Here is a 21145-nt window from a genome sequence, read left to right as displayed (position 1 = left end):
ATTAAAGTTTGGTTATCAAGTACATTTATACTGCTCTCCTGTACTGGAACCTGCTACCTTTTAGAAAAAATCTGGTAATTCCATAAACTTTTTGTGCCTGCCATTAACTACTTTTGACATTAATCCAGTGATGTGTGCTGACTTTAAAGTAAAGGATACTTTGAACAATGAGTAGTGACCTCCTCCCTTTATAATACATATTTAAGACCTGCCCAGGAGTTACATGAGTAAGCCCTGTTCAACTGAGCAGTCCTATTGTGGGATCAGGCCCTTTTTCTAGGGAATCATTCACACAAACTGCACCTCAAATCCTTCACAGAATTGAAAAATAAAGTTGCAAGTTAGAATACAAAGCAACAGCCATGAAACTGCGATAAATTAAAAAGTATAGACAGGGTAGATAGATAAAATGCCCTAAAACGCTACAGAAAAAATTAGTTTTCTATATCTTCATTTGAAATAGTACTCGCTACATTCATATATAGATGATTGCAGATAGACATGCATACTTGGTTGCTTGTCTGAGATTCTTAAAACAGGTAACATATATAACTTATGCAGAAGCGGAAGCAAATATTAAGTCTCATCTTCTAGATTATTGTGCAATAATTCAAAGAGGCGGGATTTAAATAATTATTCTATTTTAATTAAATGCAATTAAATACTTTTTCTAGTTTAAAGAAATAAGACTATTACTTGTTAAACTTTAATGAGCAAACCATATACAGTATTAAAAGCTTAGTGAATCTAATTGTGATGCTACAAAACTTGTGACACTGTGATACTATTTGTGATATCTAATTGTGATACTACAAAACTGCTTTATCCACTCAATAAAACATTAAAAGGAAATATTATTTTCTAGTAGTGTATGCACGTCATTTAATTATTTATATAATTACATTTTAATAAGACGACACTGAATAGAGCTGGATCTCTAGCTTTCATAAATCCTACTTTAGATATTTCACAGATTAATAATTTCTTATATATGAATTTGGATATAGTTGATTGTAGCTATTGCAGAAACTATAATTCATCCATCAGTATAGTACAGTGGTCTCCAACCTTTTTACGCCCAAGATCACTTTTTGAATCTAAAGGCAACCACGATCTATCCCACCCCTTCCCCGAGGCCCCTCCCCTTTCCCAAAGCCCCGCCTTGCGGACTCCACCTCGCCCTACCCCCCAGTCGCTCGCTCTCCCCCGCCGTCACTCACTTTCACCGGGCTGAGGTAGGGGTTGAGGTTCGGGAGGGGGTGCTGGCTCTGGCCTAGGGCTGAAGGGTTTTCAGTGTGGGAGGGGCTCTGAGCTGAGCCTGGGGTATGGGGTTGAGGTGCTGGAGGTGGTGAGGGGTGCAAGCTGTAGGAGGGAGTTTGGGTGCAGGAGGGGGCCCCAGGCTGGGGCAGAGTGTTGGGGTGCAGGAGGGGGTACAGGGTGCTGGCTCTGGGAGGGGGGTCAGGGCTGGGGGTTGGGGTGAAGGAGGGGGTATGAGGTGCTGACTCTGGGAAGGGGCTCAGGGCTGGGGGTTGGGGTGCAGGAGGGGGTTTGGGTGCTGGCTCTGGGAGGGGGCTCAGGGCCGGGGTGCGGCCTCCCACCAGGCAGCACGTAGCTCCGGCGACTCCTGTTCGGCAGTGGGTGCAGCAAGACTGAGTGTGGCTGCCGCTAAGGCAGACTCCCTGCCTACCCCATCTCCACACTGCTCCTGGAAGGGGCCAACATGCCCCTGCGGCCCCTGGGGAGGGGCGGGGGGCACGTGGCTCCGCACACTGCCCCTCTCTGCAAGCACCGCCCCTGCAGTTCTCCCTGCCTACCCCCTGCCCATCCTGCCCCGAGGGCCATGGGGCTGTGCTGGCCGCTTCCAAGAGCAGCGTGGGCTGGGGTAGGCAGGGAGTCTGCCTTGGCGGCAGCCACACTACACTGCCATAGATTGCGATAGACTGGGAGATCCTCTAGGATCGACCAGTTGATTGCAATCGACCAGTCGGTGACCACTGGTATAGTACAACCAGTCTTCCTCTTTACAGTACAAAATGACTGTGTCACATATTACCACACACACATTATTTCCTGTTTGTATCAATATTACATATTTTTCATGGCAAATATTTTATATAAAGATAATCATATGTTAATTAGCATTGTTTATGCCTAAATGGGCACATACAAAGAATCAAGAATACAGATTTATTATACATTACTTAGATCTTATCTTTATCTTCTTGTTATGTATTTAAAGTGCATAAATAAAGAGAAAAATGCAGGTTTAGATTATTTAAAGTTCATATTTTTCTCCTCATACCACATAGTAACTTCCACACAAGATCATGAATTTTAGATAGAAAAGAAATGATACGAAAGGCAGGTTTAGTACTATGTTTAGCCTAAATTTTCCATGGTCTCACTGTTCATACTTTGGTATTAGTGACAGTCTGCTTGAACTGGGACAAACGGTATTTGAAGGAAAGCAAGTCTAAGATCTAATATTGAGTTGTCAGCATGTGAGAGAGTACTGAGGTTAAAAGGTGTTGTTTACAGGGCTTCTGTTCTTCCTAGATTATATTCTATGGATAGAAATCTGGAAAGAGGGTCCATGTGAAGTAGCCATGCCAACTAAACAAACGGGCATCCATTGGGAACATGTCCCAATCAGATTTTTTGGAGGTTACCTAATCTGCAGATTTTGAGCTGAATTAAATAGGTTGAAACTATGGAAACCCCAGTGCATAGTATTTGATTAAACTGTATGTGGGTGAGACCATTGCTCTGTTTCACATTACCTGTTTGCACAGATAAGGCAAGTGACCGACTGACCTTGTATTAATTTCCTGAGGGTTACAAGAGGCATCCTTGCTGCATTCATGCTATGCATCTGCTGCTAAATTTCCAATTTTATTTTTTTATTATTCTTTGATTTTCTAAGATAGAAGGGTTAAGAGGGAACAGTTGATATTGTTCCCACCTCAAGTAGTTAGATTGTTTCCGGTTAATGTGACAGTGTCACTGTGTGAATTTGTTGGACAAATAGCTCCAAATACTGCCAACTAATCTATATTGTCCACTGACTCCTGGAGGAATTGCACCATCCTCTTTACTATTCAGAAGAGAAAGATGACCAAGGTAATATTTTCTGGACTTTGTGGCATTATTCACCTTACAAAAATTTAGCTTTATATCATCAGTCTCTATGCATGGGTAAATAAGGCTAATGAAACCTGGGCTAAAGAAAAAAAAGCATATTAAGGTGCAAAAGAGTCTTAAAAGAGATGTGACTTGAACCCAATTTACAAACTATTATGCCAGGTGAATGCAGAAGCCTGATTCAGGAAAGTGAAAGCAATAATGTTATTTGGTAAAGGGACAGAACTGTTCCTTGCAACTGGTTAATCCAAACTCCACATCCAGATTTCCCACTTCTTCTGAGTTTTACGTTAGGAATCCCTGAATTAATGGCAGGAACTGAAAAGCATTTGGGGCTGCTCCCCCTTTGATACTGTCTGAACCATTTGGGGATAGGCAGCCCAAGATAGACACTGCACCCCAGAAGATTCTGGAACCCCATGTCTCAGGGACCTTGATTCCACATGTGAGAATATGCAGAGGCATTCAAAGAAGAACTAAGGGTTTGAGTGTATCCCTTAATCAAACTCAATATCAACTATAAAAGTGGGGAAAGGATTTTCTGATTTGTGTTATATGAATAAAACAGCACTAGTTTGGATGATACTTGAAGCGCTGGCTTTAGCAGAAAGGTATTCCCTACTGATAACTTTTTTTAAGAATTTAAAACTTACAGGGAGGTGGGGGGGGAAAGAAACTCTTTCCATCATCTCAAGATACTGCATGAGGCACTCCATTCTTGATCTGGAAGAGAGGCTATTAGCTGGGGATAAGCAACAAAACAAACCCATACTGTAAGCCCACTCTTCTTTCCAAATTTTCTTTGCTATGGGTTGGAAACACCAGAGTCTATGAAAATAACAAAACCTTTGCATCCTATATGCATGTGTAAAAATGATGACTGGGCATACAGGTAAAGGTGGAGAGAGGTACCATTTTTTAAAACTGTTGCCCATCTCACTACACATTTCTATCAACAATAATTATTTATATAGTGCTTTAGGTAAGTACAGCATTTTACACACTAAGGCCTGATGGTCCATGGTTTCAGCTGTGTACTGTGGACTTCATAAACTAACGTCCCTGACATTTCCATGGAGGACAGGAAACTTACTCAGCATTGTCCCCTCCGTGTTTTCCCATCTTCTCATTTTCACTGCACAAGGAGCCAACCTGCAGCTATGAAGCATGTTGAAAACTGTGTATTTGCAAATGTGTGGGTGGAAATGAAGAACAGAGACAAAGGTTCTCAGGAAACAGCTGCATGCCATCCAAATCTGCAATAATTTGCAGACTAAAATGTCTAAAGATGTAAACGCTAGACTGCACTACCTTTACAGTTGGGGCGGCTATGTGGTTGCAGGTGATGTCAGCAGCACCTTTGCAAAGCTTCTTCCAGCAGCTGCTCCAGTCTGGGATAATTTCCAAGATGGTATGAAATGTTTCTACACTACTGGCTCTGCTGTACGTTCCTCTGGTAAGATTTGAAGGTAAGAAAACAGAAATTCTGCTGAGCTGTATAAATGATTACCTGAGACAAAGTGGGGAGTTCTACAGATTGAGGTGGAGCCAGAAATGTGGTCACTGGCTACTGATGTAATGTGCAGCATCTTGTTTAATATACATATTAAAGAAAGCAGCATTTTACCCCCGCCCCCGCCCGCCCCCCCGCCCCCAAGCACTTAGCAGAAACTCTGTGATCTCATGGTTCTTTCCTGGCATGAACCAAATCATTTGATTTCTGCCTCTGGTAATGGAATATTCCAACCATGCTCATTCTGTGCGGTGAAGAAACAGTAACACAATGGCAAGAAAACATATAATGTATGTCTGAAAAGAGTAAAGTGATAGCAAGAATGAATATCAGGAAGGACAAATGAGTTACATCTACAACTATTTGACCTGCTGTCATAGGGTGACTATCCCCTTTTAAAGGGGATGGGTCCAGTTCATCTGTGACTAATTAGTACCTCATAATGGGCATGGTAGAGGGCATCCTGCCTCCATAAAGAGCCAGGCAATAGTTTGGAAGGGAGCAGCAGGAGGCACTGGTGAGAGTTCCTCAGGTATAGAAAGAACAGGAGTACTTGTGGCACCTTAGAGATTAACAAATTTATTTCAGCATAAGCTTTCGTGGGCTACAGCTCACTTCTTCGGATGCATAGAATGGAACACACAGACAGGAGATATTTATACATACAGAGAACATGAAAAGGTGGAAGTATGCATACCAACTGGAAGAGTCCAATCAATTGAGATGAGCTATCATCAGCAGGAGAAAAAAAACCTTTGAAGTGATAATTGAGATGACCCATAGAAGGTGTGAGGAGAACTTACCATAGGGAAATAGATTCAATTAGTGTAATGACCCAACCATTCCCTGTCTCTGTTTAAACCTAAGTTAATTGTATCTAATTTGCATATTAATTTGAGTTCAGCAGTCTCTCTTTGGAGTCTGTTTTGAGTGATTAGAGAGGTTGAACCACAACTCAGTAGTACCTTTCTAATGTGATGGATGTGACCCAGGAGCGCTGCCAGCATTTTTGGCACCCTAGGCGGCAGAAGGTCCCGCCCCCGAAATACCGCCCCCGATATACTGCCGACGACCGGGGCAGCCGAAGATCCGGCCGCCGCGGTCGCTGCCCCCCAAATGTTAGCGCCCTAGTTGACCGCCTAGGTTGCCTAATGGGTTGCGCTGGCCCTGATGTGACCTCTCTCTCCTGCCATGGCAGCCCCCGACCTGGGGCTGGGAAGGAGGGGGTCTCTCCCTCTCTCCCCCACCACAGCAGCCCCCGAGCTGGGGGTGGGAAGGAGAGGGGTCTCTCCCCCACCGCAGCAGCCGTCGAGCTGGGGAAAGTCACCTCTTTCTCTGGCCGCCGCAGCCCTGCATGTCCCAAATTCCCCCCCCGCCTGCTCTTCTCACCTCACTGCCCCCTGCTACCTGTCCCCTATTCTCCCCAAGGCCACCACCTCACCATACATGTGCATCTTCTCCAGGGTCCAGGCACCTAATTAGTGGAGCCACACAGGTGAGTGGCCCTTCATTCTCTTGTGTGTGGCCGCCCAGGCGCGCACCTTAGAGGGAACTATCCATGGACCACCTGAATGGAGCTCGAAAACCACAGTTTGAGAACCTCTGCTCTAGGGTATAGGCTCTATAAACAGTATAACTTTTGGACTCTGTTCTGCAGAGCTGATTGTCACCTCTCAGAACAAAAAGCCACATTTGATATGTACCACAGAGTAGCATCAGGATATAAAAACATTCTGGGAACTTGCTGATGGTTTGCTGGGGTTCGGTTCACTTCTGCTGCCGAGAGACTGCCCAAGCCCCAGAAAAGGGTACCGTGTAAGGATCACAATTAAAGATGGAGCGAAGCCACAGAATTCAGATAAAATTCAGATGCAAATCTGAACTTCTTTATAAAATGTTCTGGATCCACCCTCTATAGTGCATGACTTGAAGCTGGGGCAAGAGGTTCCAATCTAATGTCTATTTCAAACTAATCTGGATCTATGCTAAACTAAGGCATGATTTACTGTTAGATCAATTCCCAAAAGTAAAACAGTCATCCCAGCACTAGAAATATGCCCAAACTGGAACCTTTTATCAGATGTTCTTGAACTTTGGTAGTTTGGGTAAATGGAAACAGATTCTAATCATGTCTGGTTTTGGCTTCCTCAGCCCATCTCTATTGTATACTAGTCTAACTGAGCTTTCTTTTACACTCAGTTGAAAAAAACCTGACAGCTTTATCTTCTATGTCATCAAAATATTTTGAGAATATTTGTCTTTTTACTTATCTGCACTAACAAGTCTCCTACAAACATTTGTACTGTTTCAAAACTATTTTTTAAACCTAAATAAACTGGACACACTGCTATCCCCTGGGAGGTAAAGAAAAAGCAGAAGGGAGTAGAATAGGAATCTTAAGCTTCACTAATTTAGAAGTATATGAAAAAAGAAAGATGCAATTCTAGCCCACTTGTACCACTTTGTGGATGTTGCTGTAATTAGACAGCTTTTTAGCAAGACTTGATCTGATCTTGAAAACTAGTCTTTGATTCTGCAACTGAAATTTGGAGCAGACAAATGAAAGCAGTTAGATATCCAGCTACCAGATTGTGCTGGCATATATGGCAGTTAGAGAGATATCTAAATTGTATCTATCTTGGATCTTATATAATCCCCATCACCATGATATTTCAATGCAGTATCTAGATACCATAATTTTTTCTGACAATTAACTGTTCCTATAAATATTTGCATGAGCAAAAAAAGAACCTGGTTTTGAAAATCAGGCCCTTAGGATAAAAATCTATTATAGTAATATAGGAAATAAAAATAAGTAAATACTGCCAACATATATTTTTTTCATATATAACACAATCCTCTGTGGCATCTGTGGAAGGCAATGCACAAATAGCAAGGCAGAAAATATGTTATAGTATGTAATACTAAAATTCAGTAAATCAGTAAAAAAAAATATAGCCACATTACATCAGAAAGAGATGTATTTGCCACACTGAGGCCAGAAATACAGCATTTTTACTACCAAACTTGCAGCTAATATTTTCTCTTTCAATTATCCCTTTTTAATGTATTTGTGCATGTATACATGTATATGCTTGTTTAACAGTATCTGTGCGTTTAGTGCTGCAGCATTCTTTAGAAGTGGATGAGTTTGGTGAATATTGATGATGGGGATGAAGCTCAAACAAAATGTTTTAAGGAACTATGCATGACTAATCTAAATTATTGTGTGATCTTCTATATGTGACCCTGACCTGTTCCCATCCCATTAACTCCCATTACCCTTATTTGTATGTCATGCCTGACCTAGACTGTAAGCTGTCCAGGGCAGGGTGTGATACAAATGTTGCTGATGATAAAGTGAAAGGTCCTTGACTAACAACTCTAGAGAAAAGGCTTGTTTATGCTCAGATCATGTACCAGCTGTATGTAGTGAAAAGACAGTTTAGTCTCCAAGCCCAGTGAATCCTTGGTTTCTCTGCTGAGATTGTCAACAGCTAATGAATGTTTTGATGGTGGTGATTTTTTTCATATGGACAGCCATCTATTTGGAACAGTTGTTAACAATCCAAACTGGATTTGAATCAGCAATTTGAAAGGCTACAATTATCCCATTCTCAGTCCTCTGAGTCAGTAACGTTTCTGGAGTCAGGAAATCCTGTGCTTTTTGCTAAGTCACAGATGAAAACCATACTAACAGTAAAAGAAAATCTTGCTTGGTAACAGGCATTGCTATGTATAATAATATAACAAAATTTGTATGGGAAGTGTGTAAAACGGATTTCATTTATAAAAACATAATGCTTCTACCTAGATTACTGATTTGAAATCCCAGTTGAGAGAAATTATCATTTTTAGTTTTGGGATACCCTGATGCTACTTACACTTTTTAAAATCTAATAGATTCATATGTTAAAATGTATTGAATTTTTTAAGCTTGTGAATGAAATTAGCAATGTGCTGTGCCTGTCAATGTGAGGCATTAAAGTCCCCTGAGTGTATGAGAGTGGTGGAGTTTAAAAATTAATTCAGATCGTGCACCTGTTTGCTGGAATTCATCTGTTGAATTTGCATCACATTTAATAAGTTTCTGTGACGCAACTCATGTCCTTTTGTCTAGGCTCCCTTAATACAGTGTTAATTCACACCCATCTAAAATTCAAGCAATATTACAAATTTCAAACTGTTAATTAAAGTCTGTGAACTTGAATAGATCTGGATAAAACTGGCTTTACCCACTAAGGGTTTTTTAAACTTCTCTATCATCTAATCTCCAACTTCTCTCAAGTTAAATCCAGATGACTACATGCTCTCACAATGATCTGTCAATGGGTTACAAATCTAAATGAAACCAAGCAAAATTAAGTTACTAGCTTAAGCTAATAGGTAACAAGGCATATCATCCACTGAAATAAAATAAGAGTTGTTGATCAGTAGAATAGAAGAACACTAAAGCTACATTTTAAGAGGTTCAACCTTTATATTTTTCAGTGTTTTAATATATACCTATTAACTTCCAAGTAGCTGTGGCAAAAATCTATCTAAGGCAGTGTTTCCTGTTCATCCCTGTGGACGTGTTCATAACCCCCTCATTGAGAACCCATGATGTAAAGTATTTATAGAATGCCTATTGCAGTAGGATATCAATGTTTGAGACAAATAATTGTACAAATGTTTTTTTTTGCTGACAGGGCATGAAGTTTGCTTGCTCTCAGGAAGAGATGATGGACACCTTAAATTATAAAAAGTAAAGGAGACTTCTGATGACATTTCAAAGTGAGTTTCATCAGATGTTTAAGATCAAGAGTAAGATTACCTGTGGGCTACCAGATGTTTGAGATGGTTAGACATCACCAATAGCTTTACTGACTCTAGAGAGAGAGGGGCAAAACCTGCAAGTCTCCCTTTTTCCTGCAAAAACTGCAGAGCCTCTGGTATTGCGACCTTCCCATTTACACAACCACAGCACAGTTCTTTCTGGTAGCTTCCCACCAGAAAGTTGAAGAAAATGTTTCACATTTACTTTTGTGGAACTGCATTCATGGGCACAACTGCACATGCCCTTCCTAGGTCTTATATTAAAGGTTAGAGGTAGATAGCTTTCTGGTTTGGAACAAAATATCCACTAGCCTGTGGTGAATCCAAATTCTAGTTTTTAAATTTTAAATTTCTGCCTGTTACCTGGAGCTTCTCTATGATCTGGTAAAAGATGGAAAACTGGTCAACAGACAGGGAACAAAGGATAGGACTAAACGGTAAATGTTCAGAATGGAGAGGGGTAACTAGTGGTGTTTCCCAAGGGTCAGTCCTAGGACCAATCCTATTCAACTTATTCATAAATGATCTGAAGAAAGGGGTAAACAATGAAGTGGCAAAGTTTGCAGATAATACTAAGCTGCTCAAGATAGTTAAGACCAAAGCAGACTATGAAGAACTTCAAAAAGATCTCACAAAACTAAGTGATTGGGCAACAAAATGGCAAATGAAATTTAATGTGGATAAATGTAAAGTAATGCACATTGGAAAATATAACCCCAACTATACATACAATATGATGGGGGCTAATTTAGCTACAGCTAATCAGGAAAGAGACCTTGGAGTCATCATGGATAGTTCTCTGAAGACGTCCATGCAGTGTGCAGCGGCAGTTAAAAAAGCAAACAGGATGTTAGGAATCATTAAAAAAGGGATAGAGAATAAGACAGAGAATATCTTATTGCCCTTAAATAAATCCATGGTACACCCACATCTTGAATACTGCATACAGATGTGGTCTCCTCATCTCAGAAAAGATATACTGTCATTAGAAAAGGTCCAGAGAAGGGCAACTAAACTGATTAGAGGTCTGGAATGGGTCCCCTATGAGGAGAGATTAAAGAGGCTAGAACTTTTCAGTTTGGAAAAGAGGAGACTAAGGGGGGATATGATAGAGGTATATAAAATCATGAGTGATGTGGAGAAAGTGAATAAGGAAAAGTTATTTACTTGTTCCCATAATATAAGAACTAGGGGCTACCAAATGAAATTAATGGGCATCAGGTTTAAAACAAATTAAAGGAAGTTCTTCTTCACACAGCACACAGTCAACCTGTGGAACTCCTTGCCTGAGGAGATGGTGAAGGCTAGGACTATAACAGGGTTTAAAAGAGAACTAGATAAATTCATGGAGGTTAAGTCCATTCTGGTCTATTAGCCAGGATGGGTAAGGAATGGTGTCACTAGCCTCGGTTTGTCAGAGGGTGGAGATGGATGACAGGAGAGACATCACTTGATCATTACCTGTTACGTTCTCTCCCTCTGGGGCACCTGGCATTGGCCACTGTCAGCAGACAGGATACTGGGCTGGATGGACCTTTGGTCTGACCCAGTATGGCCATTCTTATGTTCTTATGTACCCATTAATTCCTGCATCTAGCATCCAACGTGACAGACTCCATGTGATGGAGAATTTATCACTTGATAATATATTCCAAATGCTTAATTAACTACTAAAAATGTCATCTTATTTCCTGTTTGAACTTTGCTGTCTTCAGCTTCCAGCACTGAATCTTGTTCTACCTTTGTCTGCTATATTAATCGGTTTTAGTTTACTTTCTTGCATAACACAGGCCATAGAACTTTCCTGAATTAATAGCTCTATAATATCAGGCACCTTCTCTGTGTGTAGATACGTGGTTAAATTTTAAACAATCTTTGACTTGTGTTCAAATACTGACAATTGATTAAGTTTCATGGGTGTTTCCTCTGGCGCTTCAAACTTCTATTTGATAAACTTTATAGATTTAACTCTTTTGGTCTTTGTAAGGTATATTTTCCAGTCCAAAATTTCTTGTAGTTCTTCCCTGAATCCTTTCCAGTTTTTTAAATAACCTTTTAACAGTTATGCCAGAATGGATGCCAGAATGAGATCCAATATTCCAACACTGACAGGATACTGGGCTGGATGGACCTTTGGTCTGACCCAGTATGGCCATTCTTATCTTCTTATGTTCTTAATATAGAACAGTGGTGGGCAACCTGTGGCCCACACGCAGCCCATCAGGGTAATCCGCTGGCAGGCCGCCAGACAGTTTGTTTACATTTGCACGGCCACCCGCAGCTTCCAGTGGCTGCAGTTTGCTCACCACTGATATAGAAGGTTTTGGGAGACTAGCTAATCTGTGGAGGGCCCATGAAACTAATAGGTAGTTACAAGGACTACAATAGCATTGTTTGTCCTGATTTTTCTTGGCCACTCAAGCCAGCTGAGAAAAAGATGGGAGGATGTACATCCATTTTCCAGATAGATTCTTTCTCATTCAAGCAACGTCACACATTTTCTTGTTCCAGTGCCTTGCAAAAAGTGATTAGTTTCTTCTTGCTTTTGGAGGTGCAGTCCCCAATATCCTGAACATCAAGTTTTTAATTATCTGGTTGAGTTTTCATGCCTCTAGAGAGAAGGCTAGATGGCTTAACCCATTTAATTCTACATTTATTTACCCTGGACATGAATCTTAGATACCTAGAGTTTCTTCTGTTCTATCTAGAGGAGGATTCTGTGAGTATGTTCCCTGACCCTCAGGCTCTGGTTTCTTGACAAACACTGCATAGCGGTCATTTTGTAGAAGAACAGATTTGATTGTCCGGTGAAGGATTAAACTACAGTATTGCCAATTGCTGTCAGTTCTAACCCGCTGATGTTCTGTTTTCTCTCTCATTTGGACCATTTACTCAGTGATGTTTGTGCACCATATGTGCTCTTCAACCTAGTAGCAAAGCATCCACAGTGACCTGCATTGCAGGAGTCTCTGTGAGGGGATTCCTTGTGGTGAGGGTTTTTGTATGTTGACACCCCCACAACAATTTCAGGATGAGAGCAGGGAGAGTGAATGGAAAAAGGGAGGTAGTTCTCCTGAAGATTCTACTTCAATAGGAGGAAGGCTCCAAGAGGTCTCATGTGTTGTAGGGCCCACTGTGGCCATGCAGGAGACCATCAGAACTATAAGCCATGGAAGCTCCTAGAATTAGGTAGTAGAATTCCCTGAGAAGTGAGAAGGGCCCAATACTTTTATTCATCCAAACAAAGAAAAATGAGAAACAAGAAATAAAAACAAGAACATTAAAAAAACAAACAAAAATAATTTTAAAAAATTCTATACCGTATATGTAATACTGTTCATTATACCTTAAGGTATAAACAATTAATGAAAACTTAATAAGAGCCAGTCCTGAACTTCTTACTCTGTGCAGATTCACACTGAAATCCAGGGAGTTCTCCCTAAGCATAGACTGAAAGAATGGGCTAAACCAGTTTTAATTATTTGCCTATTCTATATAGAGAGATGTTTGGTAAGTATATGTGTTTTGTACATGTTGGTAGACAGAAACTGTACTTATTAAAAGGAAAAATCCTGATATAAAATGTCATTTGATAAATTTCTTTGGCATGCATTTTATCATATTAATATACCTGTCAAAACTACATAATGTACAGCAAGGGATTTAAAATGACAGAAGAAGTAGCAGTGGCTATGATTCATAGGTAACCGATACAACACTGCTGCAAATTTGACCATTGTCTTTTACCCGGAACTGGTAATCTAATGTGCTGACACTTTTATTTAGTTCATAACAGCTACAATATTAACTTGTATAATACACCTGTACCTTGATATAACGCTGTCTTTGGAAGCCAAAAAATCTTACCGCGTTATAGGTGAAACCGTGTTATATTGAACTTGCTTTGATCCACTGGAGTGCGCAGCCCCGCCCCCACCCCGGAGCACTGCTTTACCACGTTATATCCAAATTCGTGTTATATCGGGTGGCCTTAGATCGAGGTAGCGGTGTATTTTTAAGACTTACAGCTTATTAAAAATTTAACACAGCATCAGGGTAGCTGCTTTAAGTACATAAACAATGACATACTGTTTTAATTAACAGCTATAGAAAGAAGCATGTGTCTGACAAGCAAATTAAATCACTACCACTAAATGTAGATGGTAATGGGTACTTTTTAAATACAGAATTTTCAGATTTTATTTAAGGTTTATATATTATATATTGTCCAACTGATCTACCTCTTTGTCATTACATTGTTTTCATATAGTATGCTTACAATGTGATCTTTCTACAGCAATAGTGTCTTCATACTTCTTCCAGAGCTTTAATCATTTCACGTCTTTTATGACTAAAGTTCAGGTGTATTTGATTTCACCATATAACTTGCCTAAACAGCCTGTATTATTAAAATGGTGCTGAACCTTTCATTTGAGAGTTCTAAGATTACTTAAGAACTTCTCCATTATTAATAAGCCAACAGCAACCATAAACCATAATACATTACATTAGAAGATAGTTTCCCTAGCTACAGATACAAGAATTTCACTCCTTTAGATGTATTTCTGACAAGACTAGGGATTCTCCAATGGAATTGTCTTAAGCAGCTACAGAAATTATATTTTGACTTGGAAAACTTTCATCAGAGGGGCACAGCTATGAAACAATTCCTGTCTGCAACAAAGCACCTCCTAGCTACATTCAGTTCAGGAGGTTTATGGTGAACAGCAGCTAAGATGAAGTGTTTCATTAAGCCCTTCAGGCTGATCTAGTTAGCATTCACAAAATGAAATAACCTACGCATCATTTTACTCTTCATTAGCTGGTTGTTTAGAAGAAAAATATGAGCTAATCTATTTTATTTCAGTTGTTGTTATTTTATTTCAGTGTCATGGTACTACCAGTCCCACCCCCCAAAAATATAAAACAGATCTGATAATTGAGGGTTTATCAACAGTAGTGATAAAGAATTCCCTCTGTGGTTGTCATTCAATGTTTCACCTTCGGGGGCAAAAATGATAAATCACTTCATGTAAAATCTATTATTAAACTAATCAGGAAGCCACAGTATATAAAAAAAAGGAGCTCACAAAACAAAACAACACAAAAAGCTGACATCAGAGAAGGATAGACAGGATTAGATCCTGCATGATTTCAAGAACAAATAGATCCCTCTGGGACTTTGGGGATTAATATTTTTTCTCTCTCAGACACTGTTCAGAATTAATGAGGGTACCTGCAACAATGCTGGCAAGCTGCTGAGTTCTGGTGATGGGGTAGATGCTGCGTGCCTGAACGACTGCTGAAGCTATTTTCTTGGCGTGCCTCTCCTCCCCGTATGTTCTCAGGATGGACGCAAGCGCCTGTTGATCTAAAGCATTCACAACATCAGCAGCGGTGGGCATGTCAGGATACCTACGCACAAGAAGAGCCAATTAGTTCACTGACGTCAGTTTTCATTGACAAGAGGTGAAGCTTCATAGCATTGAGACATAAAGTCAAACACACACACTGCATGCAAGTGCCTTTGAGGTTTTAAAATAAGAGAAAGCAATCCTGTGAAAACGGAAATAGCTTCTACCTTTTAAATCCCGTCTTATTACTTCAGATGGAGTGTCTTCCTTAACATTAATTAGCAATAAAGAATAGCTGAAACTTCAAGCACTACCATCAACTTTTAACGTTAATGAGTTGACAAAGATTAGCTATGGTTCAAGTATTTTTCTAAAATTGAAAGGCTGTAAGATTGTCTTTATTTAAATATCTTCAAAATCTGAACTCATTTCTTATGTTTTGGTTTTAGTCATCTTGCATTATTTGTTCTGTTTTCCACTCAGAATATAGAGGAACTAATCTCAAGGATCTTTCCTCTTATATGCAGTGCTATGAAAAATGATCCCTTATGAAGACAATTTCCTGTACTGTCACTTAAAGGTATCTCAATTTAAATTCAAAAGTATTTTGAAAGAAAAGGATATTTGTAACTATCTACCAAAAGGCAAACAAAATATCCCATAGTCATCAATATTTTTTTCACCTGTACAACTTTCTTTATTGAAATCGTTCAAGGTCTTTTATATACACTGCATGGGTATTCAGTAATTTGCAGAGACTGCTCAATCTAATTCAACTATTTTACAGACTTGCCTCTTCTACAAAGGGACTGATAGGCAGAATATTTTTCAGTATTTTATTATTTCCCCACAATATCTTATAGAAAATAACCAAACTTAAGATACTCTTTGCCCTGTATATTTATCCTCAACTGTACAGTATATGCCTGTTTTATCCCAGTCATTCTTTATTCTTTATATGGTATCATGCAAGTTCATATACCAGCAGGGATATTTTAGTGGCAAAAACCTCAGGTTTACATTCCTTGAAACCGTAGGCTTGAACCCAATAAGATCTCAGCTGTTCATACTAGAGTTGACTAAATTGCGTATCATGCAGCTTGCTGTGTCAGTCTTTGGGATAGTTTCTTAGAAACTGAGGTATCATTGGCTATGTGTGAACATTAACAATACCATGGCTCATATTCTAAGAACACAAGTTTGTCCCACTATTTTTGGCCAGAATTTCCCATTCCCTTATAGGTGTGCAGCATGCTATGTCTCAGTTAATTACCATCATCCATACAACAGAGGTGACTGCATATTTGGTGTTTTCTGTAATAAGGCATATTCCCCATGAAAGGCACTGAGTCCCTTCGAGGTGACAGTTGCTATATACATAGAAAACATTAGTATTTATTATTAGAATTGCATTCCACCTTCCAGAGTATACTCAGCACTGACTCTAATCAATTAAATATAAAGGTTTTTTTCTTTTTACTACTTGTTAATTTCAGTATAAAGTAAGTCATTCTGATCTGCTTGCTATGAAACATAGGACAAAGTTAATGAATTGCTTACAGTAAGCATGCAAGTAGTGGTAGAATATTTAATGCCTTGAAAGCAGAGTTGCCATTGTAATTTAATTGATAGGATAGGCTCACTGCCGTTTCTTTGTAGAGGTTAGCACATGCCCATCTTCAGAGTAGCTACCAAGGTTAAAAGAAGTCTGTTAGAACTTCATTTATACTTAAGCATCCTCATTTCACCTAGATGATAAACTACCTTCTCACAGTAACAATTTCATTTATATCCTACATCATGGTCTGCTTAACAAAATTAAAGATACTTGTTTTAATTATTGTTATTATTCATTGCTTTTAACCTTAAGTATGGAAAGCCTAATAGTCAAATTCTGACCTTCCACCACTGAAACCCAGAAGTACCTTCACTTTATGCTGCAGTAAGTGAGATTGGAATCTGGCCCTAAATCCTGAGAACTAGATGAGCCTCTATGGCAAAAGAACAAAGCTGATTTATTATGTATGTGCGGAGTTAGATGTGGGCGTGTGATGGGAATTCTGCAACCTAAAAAGGAAATTAAATTCAGAGTGTTGTTGAGAAATTGATTTCTTGTTGTGAGAAGAAATGTCTGATCAATACATACCTGCCACTATCCATCCTCATATCCAAAGGACCATCCTTTCGCAGGGAAAAACCTCTTTCGGGAGTATCAAGCTGCATAGAGGAACACCCAGCATCCAAAAGAACTCCATCTAGCATTCCTGGCTTCACTCCAGCCGAGATTAACAAGGTTTCTGCTTGGCTAAACTGCCCTAGAAGAGCCTGAATCTGTTTCCTATAAGAGAATCACAGATAAAAAGTGAATGCTAATAGTGCAATATTTCTTCCCCTTTAAAGTAGGAAATGAACAAAAAATTGGAGTAAAATTTGCAAATGCATATAAGTGACTTAGGCTTCTCTGTCCCATTTTCAAAACAGACTCAGGAATTTAGGAGCCAAAGTCTCAATGTCACTTAGACACATAAGTCACTTTGAAAACAGGACTTCGGCACTTTTCAAAGTTTTACCTTAGGTCTAGTTTTCCTCTCAGACCAAATTTACATGAATGCAACTCCACTAACTGCAACAGAGTTACTCCAGTTTTCAACTAGTATAAGTGAGAAGGGCCCACTACTTTTATTCATCCAAACAAAGAAAAATGAGAAACAAGAAATAAAAACAACATTAAAAAAAACAAACAAAAATCATTTAAAAAAATTCTATCACAACAATAATTATGATCACCGTTCCTTACTACTAGAAAAAAGGGAACAAACATATTACATGAAGGTTATCTGCCCACACACAAACACCCTAAATATAAAACTGTACAATACATCATTAACTGTGTATACTGATGTTCAGCATAATAGGAATAGGATTTCATAGCCTTGAAAAAAGTGGTGATTCATTTGGTATACCTACTCAGACATTCAATATTTTAACTTACATTTAAGACAACTCTGAGAAATTTATCATTTTCCCCCAGCACCCTTTCCAACTAGCATATTAATATAATCCAAAAACCAATTAGACATGTGACAATGTGAGAATATCTGTATTATTTGTTATGAATATGGTGCATGCCTCTGAGTGTGAGTTTATGATGGGTTACTTCCTATGGAGTTACATCAAAAGTGGTTGTTAGAGGAACAAGCAGGAAAGGTAAAACAATGGCCAAGGCTCATACCAACAAACACTCAAACATAACAGCTAGGTTTATAGCCTAGAAAAGACTCCTCCACTCCAACTGTGGTGACATAGCTGTTTTCCTAGGGCTCAGATGACAGATATCAAAGGGAATGGTAAAATATTAGAATACCCAGGGTCTAGAAAAGAGTGGAAGTTGAGTGAGTGGCCAGAGGTTACTCAGAGAGTGTCAGAAAAAACAGACAGGCTGGCCAGGGAATACACAGAGACGGAGAGCCTGCTGTGAACAGGACAGTCTGTTTCTCCCAGCCAGAGACAGGGGTTAGCTATGCTGAGAGAAACTTGCAAAAGCTGGCAAGGAAAGATTAAGGATAAGTAAGATCCAGGCTCAGGGTTATACTTTTTATTGTTTTCACCCCTTGCTGTATGTGCTTTGCACCTTAAGAGGAAGGAATAAATAATAGGGCTGTCAAGCGATTAAAAAAATTAATCACAGTTAATAGTGCGATTAATCACACTGTCACACAATAATAGAATACCATTTATTTAAATATTTTTGGATGTTTTCTACATTTTCAAATATATTGATTGCAATTATAACAGAATGCAAAGTGTACAGTGCTCACTTTCTATTTATTTTTTATTACAAATATTTGTACCGTAAAAAACAAAAGAAATAGTGTTTTTCAATTCACCTCATACAAGTACTGTAGTGCAATCTCTTTATCAAGAAAATTGAACTTACAAATGTAGAATTGTGTTAAAAAATAACTGTATTCAAAAATAAAACAATGTAAAACTTTAGTATCTACAAGTCCACTCAGTCCTATTTCTTGGTCAGTCAATTGCTCAGACAAACAAGTTTGTTTACATTTGCAGGAGATAATGCTGCCCGCTTCTTGTTCACAATGTCACCTGAAATTGAGAACAGGCATTCTCATGACACTGTTGTAGCCGATGTCACAAGATATTTACATGTCAGAAACGCTAAAGATTCATATGTCCCTTCATGCTTCAACCACCATTCCAGGGTTCATGCTTCCATGCTGATGACGGGTTCCTCTCGATAACAATCCAAAGCAGTGCGGACTGACACATGTTCATTTTCATCATCTGAATCAGATGTCACCAGCAGAAGGTTGATTTTCTTTTTTGGTAGTTCGGGTTCTGTAGTTTCCACATTGGAGTGTTGCTCTTTTAAGACTTCTGAAAGCATGCTCCACATCTCGTCCCTCTCAGATTTTGGACGGCACTTCAGATTCTTAAACCTTGGGTCGAGTGCTGTGCTATCTTTAGAAATCTCACATTGGTACCTTCTTTGCATTTTGTCAAACCTGCAGCGAAAGTGTTCTTAAAAATGAACAACATGTGCTGAGTCATTATCCGAGACTGCTAACATGAAATATGTGGCAGAATGTGGGTAAAATAGACCCGGACACATTAAATTCTCCCCCAAGGAGAATTTAATTAAATTATTTAATTTAATTAAACACTTTTTTTTTTAAACAAGCATCATCAGCATGGAAGCATGTCTTCTGGAATGGTGGCTGAAGAATGAAGGGGCATATGAATGTCTAGCATATCTGGCATGTAAATATCTTGCAATACCAGCTACAAAAGTCCCATGTAAATGCCTGTTCTCACTTTCAGGTGACATTCTAAATAAGAAGCAGGAAACACTGTTTACATTTATGGGCGATAAACTTGTTTGTTTTTGTGATTGGTTGAACGAGAAGTAGGACTGAGTGGACTTGTAGGCTCTAAAATTTTGTATTGTTTTGTTTATGAGTGCAGTTGTGTAACAAAAAAAAGAGAAAGTTACTCACCTTGCAGTAACTGAGGTTCTTCGAGATGTGTGTCCCTGTGGGTGCTCCACTCTAGGTGACGGTGCGTCCCGGCGCTGTCGATCGGAGATTAGATGGTATCTCCGTCCAGTTGGAATCTTCCAGGGTGCGTGCCCCACACCCTCCTCAGTTCCTTCTCTACCGTGGAGAGTCATCTCAGTACTCCAAAGTAGAGGAGGAGGGGAGTGGAGCACCCACAGGACACACATCTCGAAGAACCTCAGTTACTGCAAGGTGAGTAACTTTCTCTTCTTCTTCGAGTGCTGTCCCTGTGGGTGCTCCACTCTAGGTGAATGTATAGCAGTACCCACTACGGTTGGTGGGACTGTGGAGATACGGCAGGAAGTGATGAAGATAGTACTGTATGACCTACTATTGTGTCTGAGTGTCTAGCATAGTGTTTAATGTGTGTTCAGATGACCATGTAGCTGCTTTGCAGATATCGGGAATGGGAACATTGTGTAGGAAGGCAACGGATGTCGACATGGCTCTAGTGGAATGAGTTCTTTGAAGATTCTTCTAACAGGATCTGATGCAGTCAGAGATCCACTTGGATAGACGTTGTTTAGATATAGCCGTGCCTTTGGATCTTTCGCAATTGAAACAAAGAGTCGTGGAGACTTGCGGAATGATTTAGTCCTGTCTAAATAAAGGCAATTGCTCGCCTGACGCCGAGAGTATGCAGGGTTGCATCCTGGTGAGGTTTGGGGTAGAAAGTTGGTAAATATATAGGTTGGTTGAGGTGGAAGGTCGATACCACCTTAGGAAGAAATTGAGGATGTGGTCTCAAAGTGACTTTATCTTTGGAGAAGATTGTGTATGGAGGGTGGGCCATCAAGGCACTTATTTCTCCAACTCTCCTTGCTGACGTTATGGCAACTAGGAAAGCCACCTTCATGGACATATGGAGATCAGAGGAGGTAGCCAAGGGCTCAAATGGAGGTTTCATGAGAGCATGAAGAACGAGGTTAAGATTCCATGTAGCCACTGTTGCGTGAATTTCAGGGTAGAGATTTTGCAGGCCAGAGAATGGTGGGGTGTGTAAAGAGTGAGTACCCATCCAATAGTTTGTGGAAGGTGATGGAACTAAGCGAAAGTCCGTCCTGTTTCAGTTCGAGGAGGTAATCTAGAATGTTAGGAAGGGTCACATTGTTGGGTGCTAAATGTTTATGTGAGCACCAAAGAGCACTTCTGAAGGTAGGTTTTATGGTGGAGTCTCTCCTACTGTGCAGGAGGACGTGTAGGACTTGTTCGAACAGGCTAGTTCATGGGTTTGGAACCAT

The 21145-nt window shown here is 39.7% G+C and overlaps 1 protein-coding gene across 5 annotated transcripts in view; it reads right to left on the bottom strand.

Moving 5' to 3' along the window:
- METTL15 (methyltransferase like 15) overlaps nt 1–21145 on the bottom strand; it is a 199051-nt gene that overhangs the window by 533 nt on the left and 177373 nt on the right. For all 5 annotated transcript variants that reach the window (XM_039537090.1, XM_039537091.1, XM_039537089.1 and 2 more), the window contains 2 exons: nt 16973–17164; nt 14709–14887 (listed from right to left, as the gene is read on the bottom strand). In XM_039537090.1, coding sequence (XP_039393024.1) covers nt 14709–14887; nt 16973–17164 — 371 coding nt within the window. The remainder of the gene's footprint in view (nt 1–14708; nt 14888–16972; nt 17165–21145) is intronic.

This window comes from Mauremys reevesii, linkage group 4 (assembly GCF_016161935.1).
Source record: "Mauremys reevesii isolate NIE-2019 linkage group 4, ASM1616193v1, whole genome shotgun sequence".
In the NCBI taxonomy this organism is placed as follows: domain Eukaryota; kingdom Metazoa; phylum Chordata; order Testudines; family Geoemydidae; genus Mauremys; species Mauremys reevesii.
This window is presented reverse-complemented; position numbering and strand designations above follow the sequence as displayed.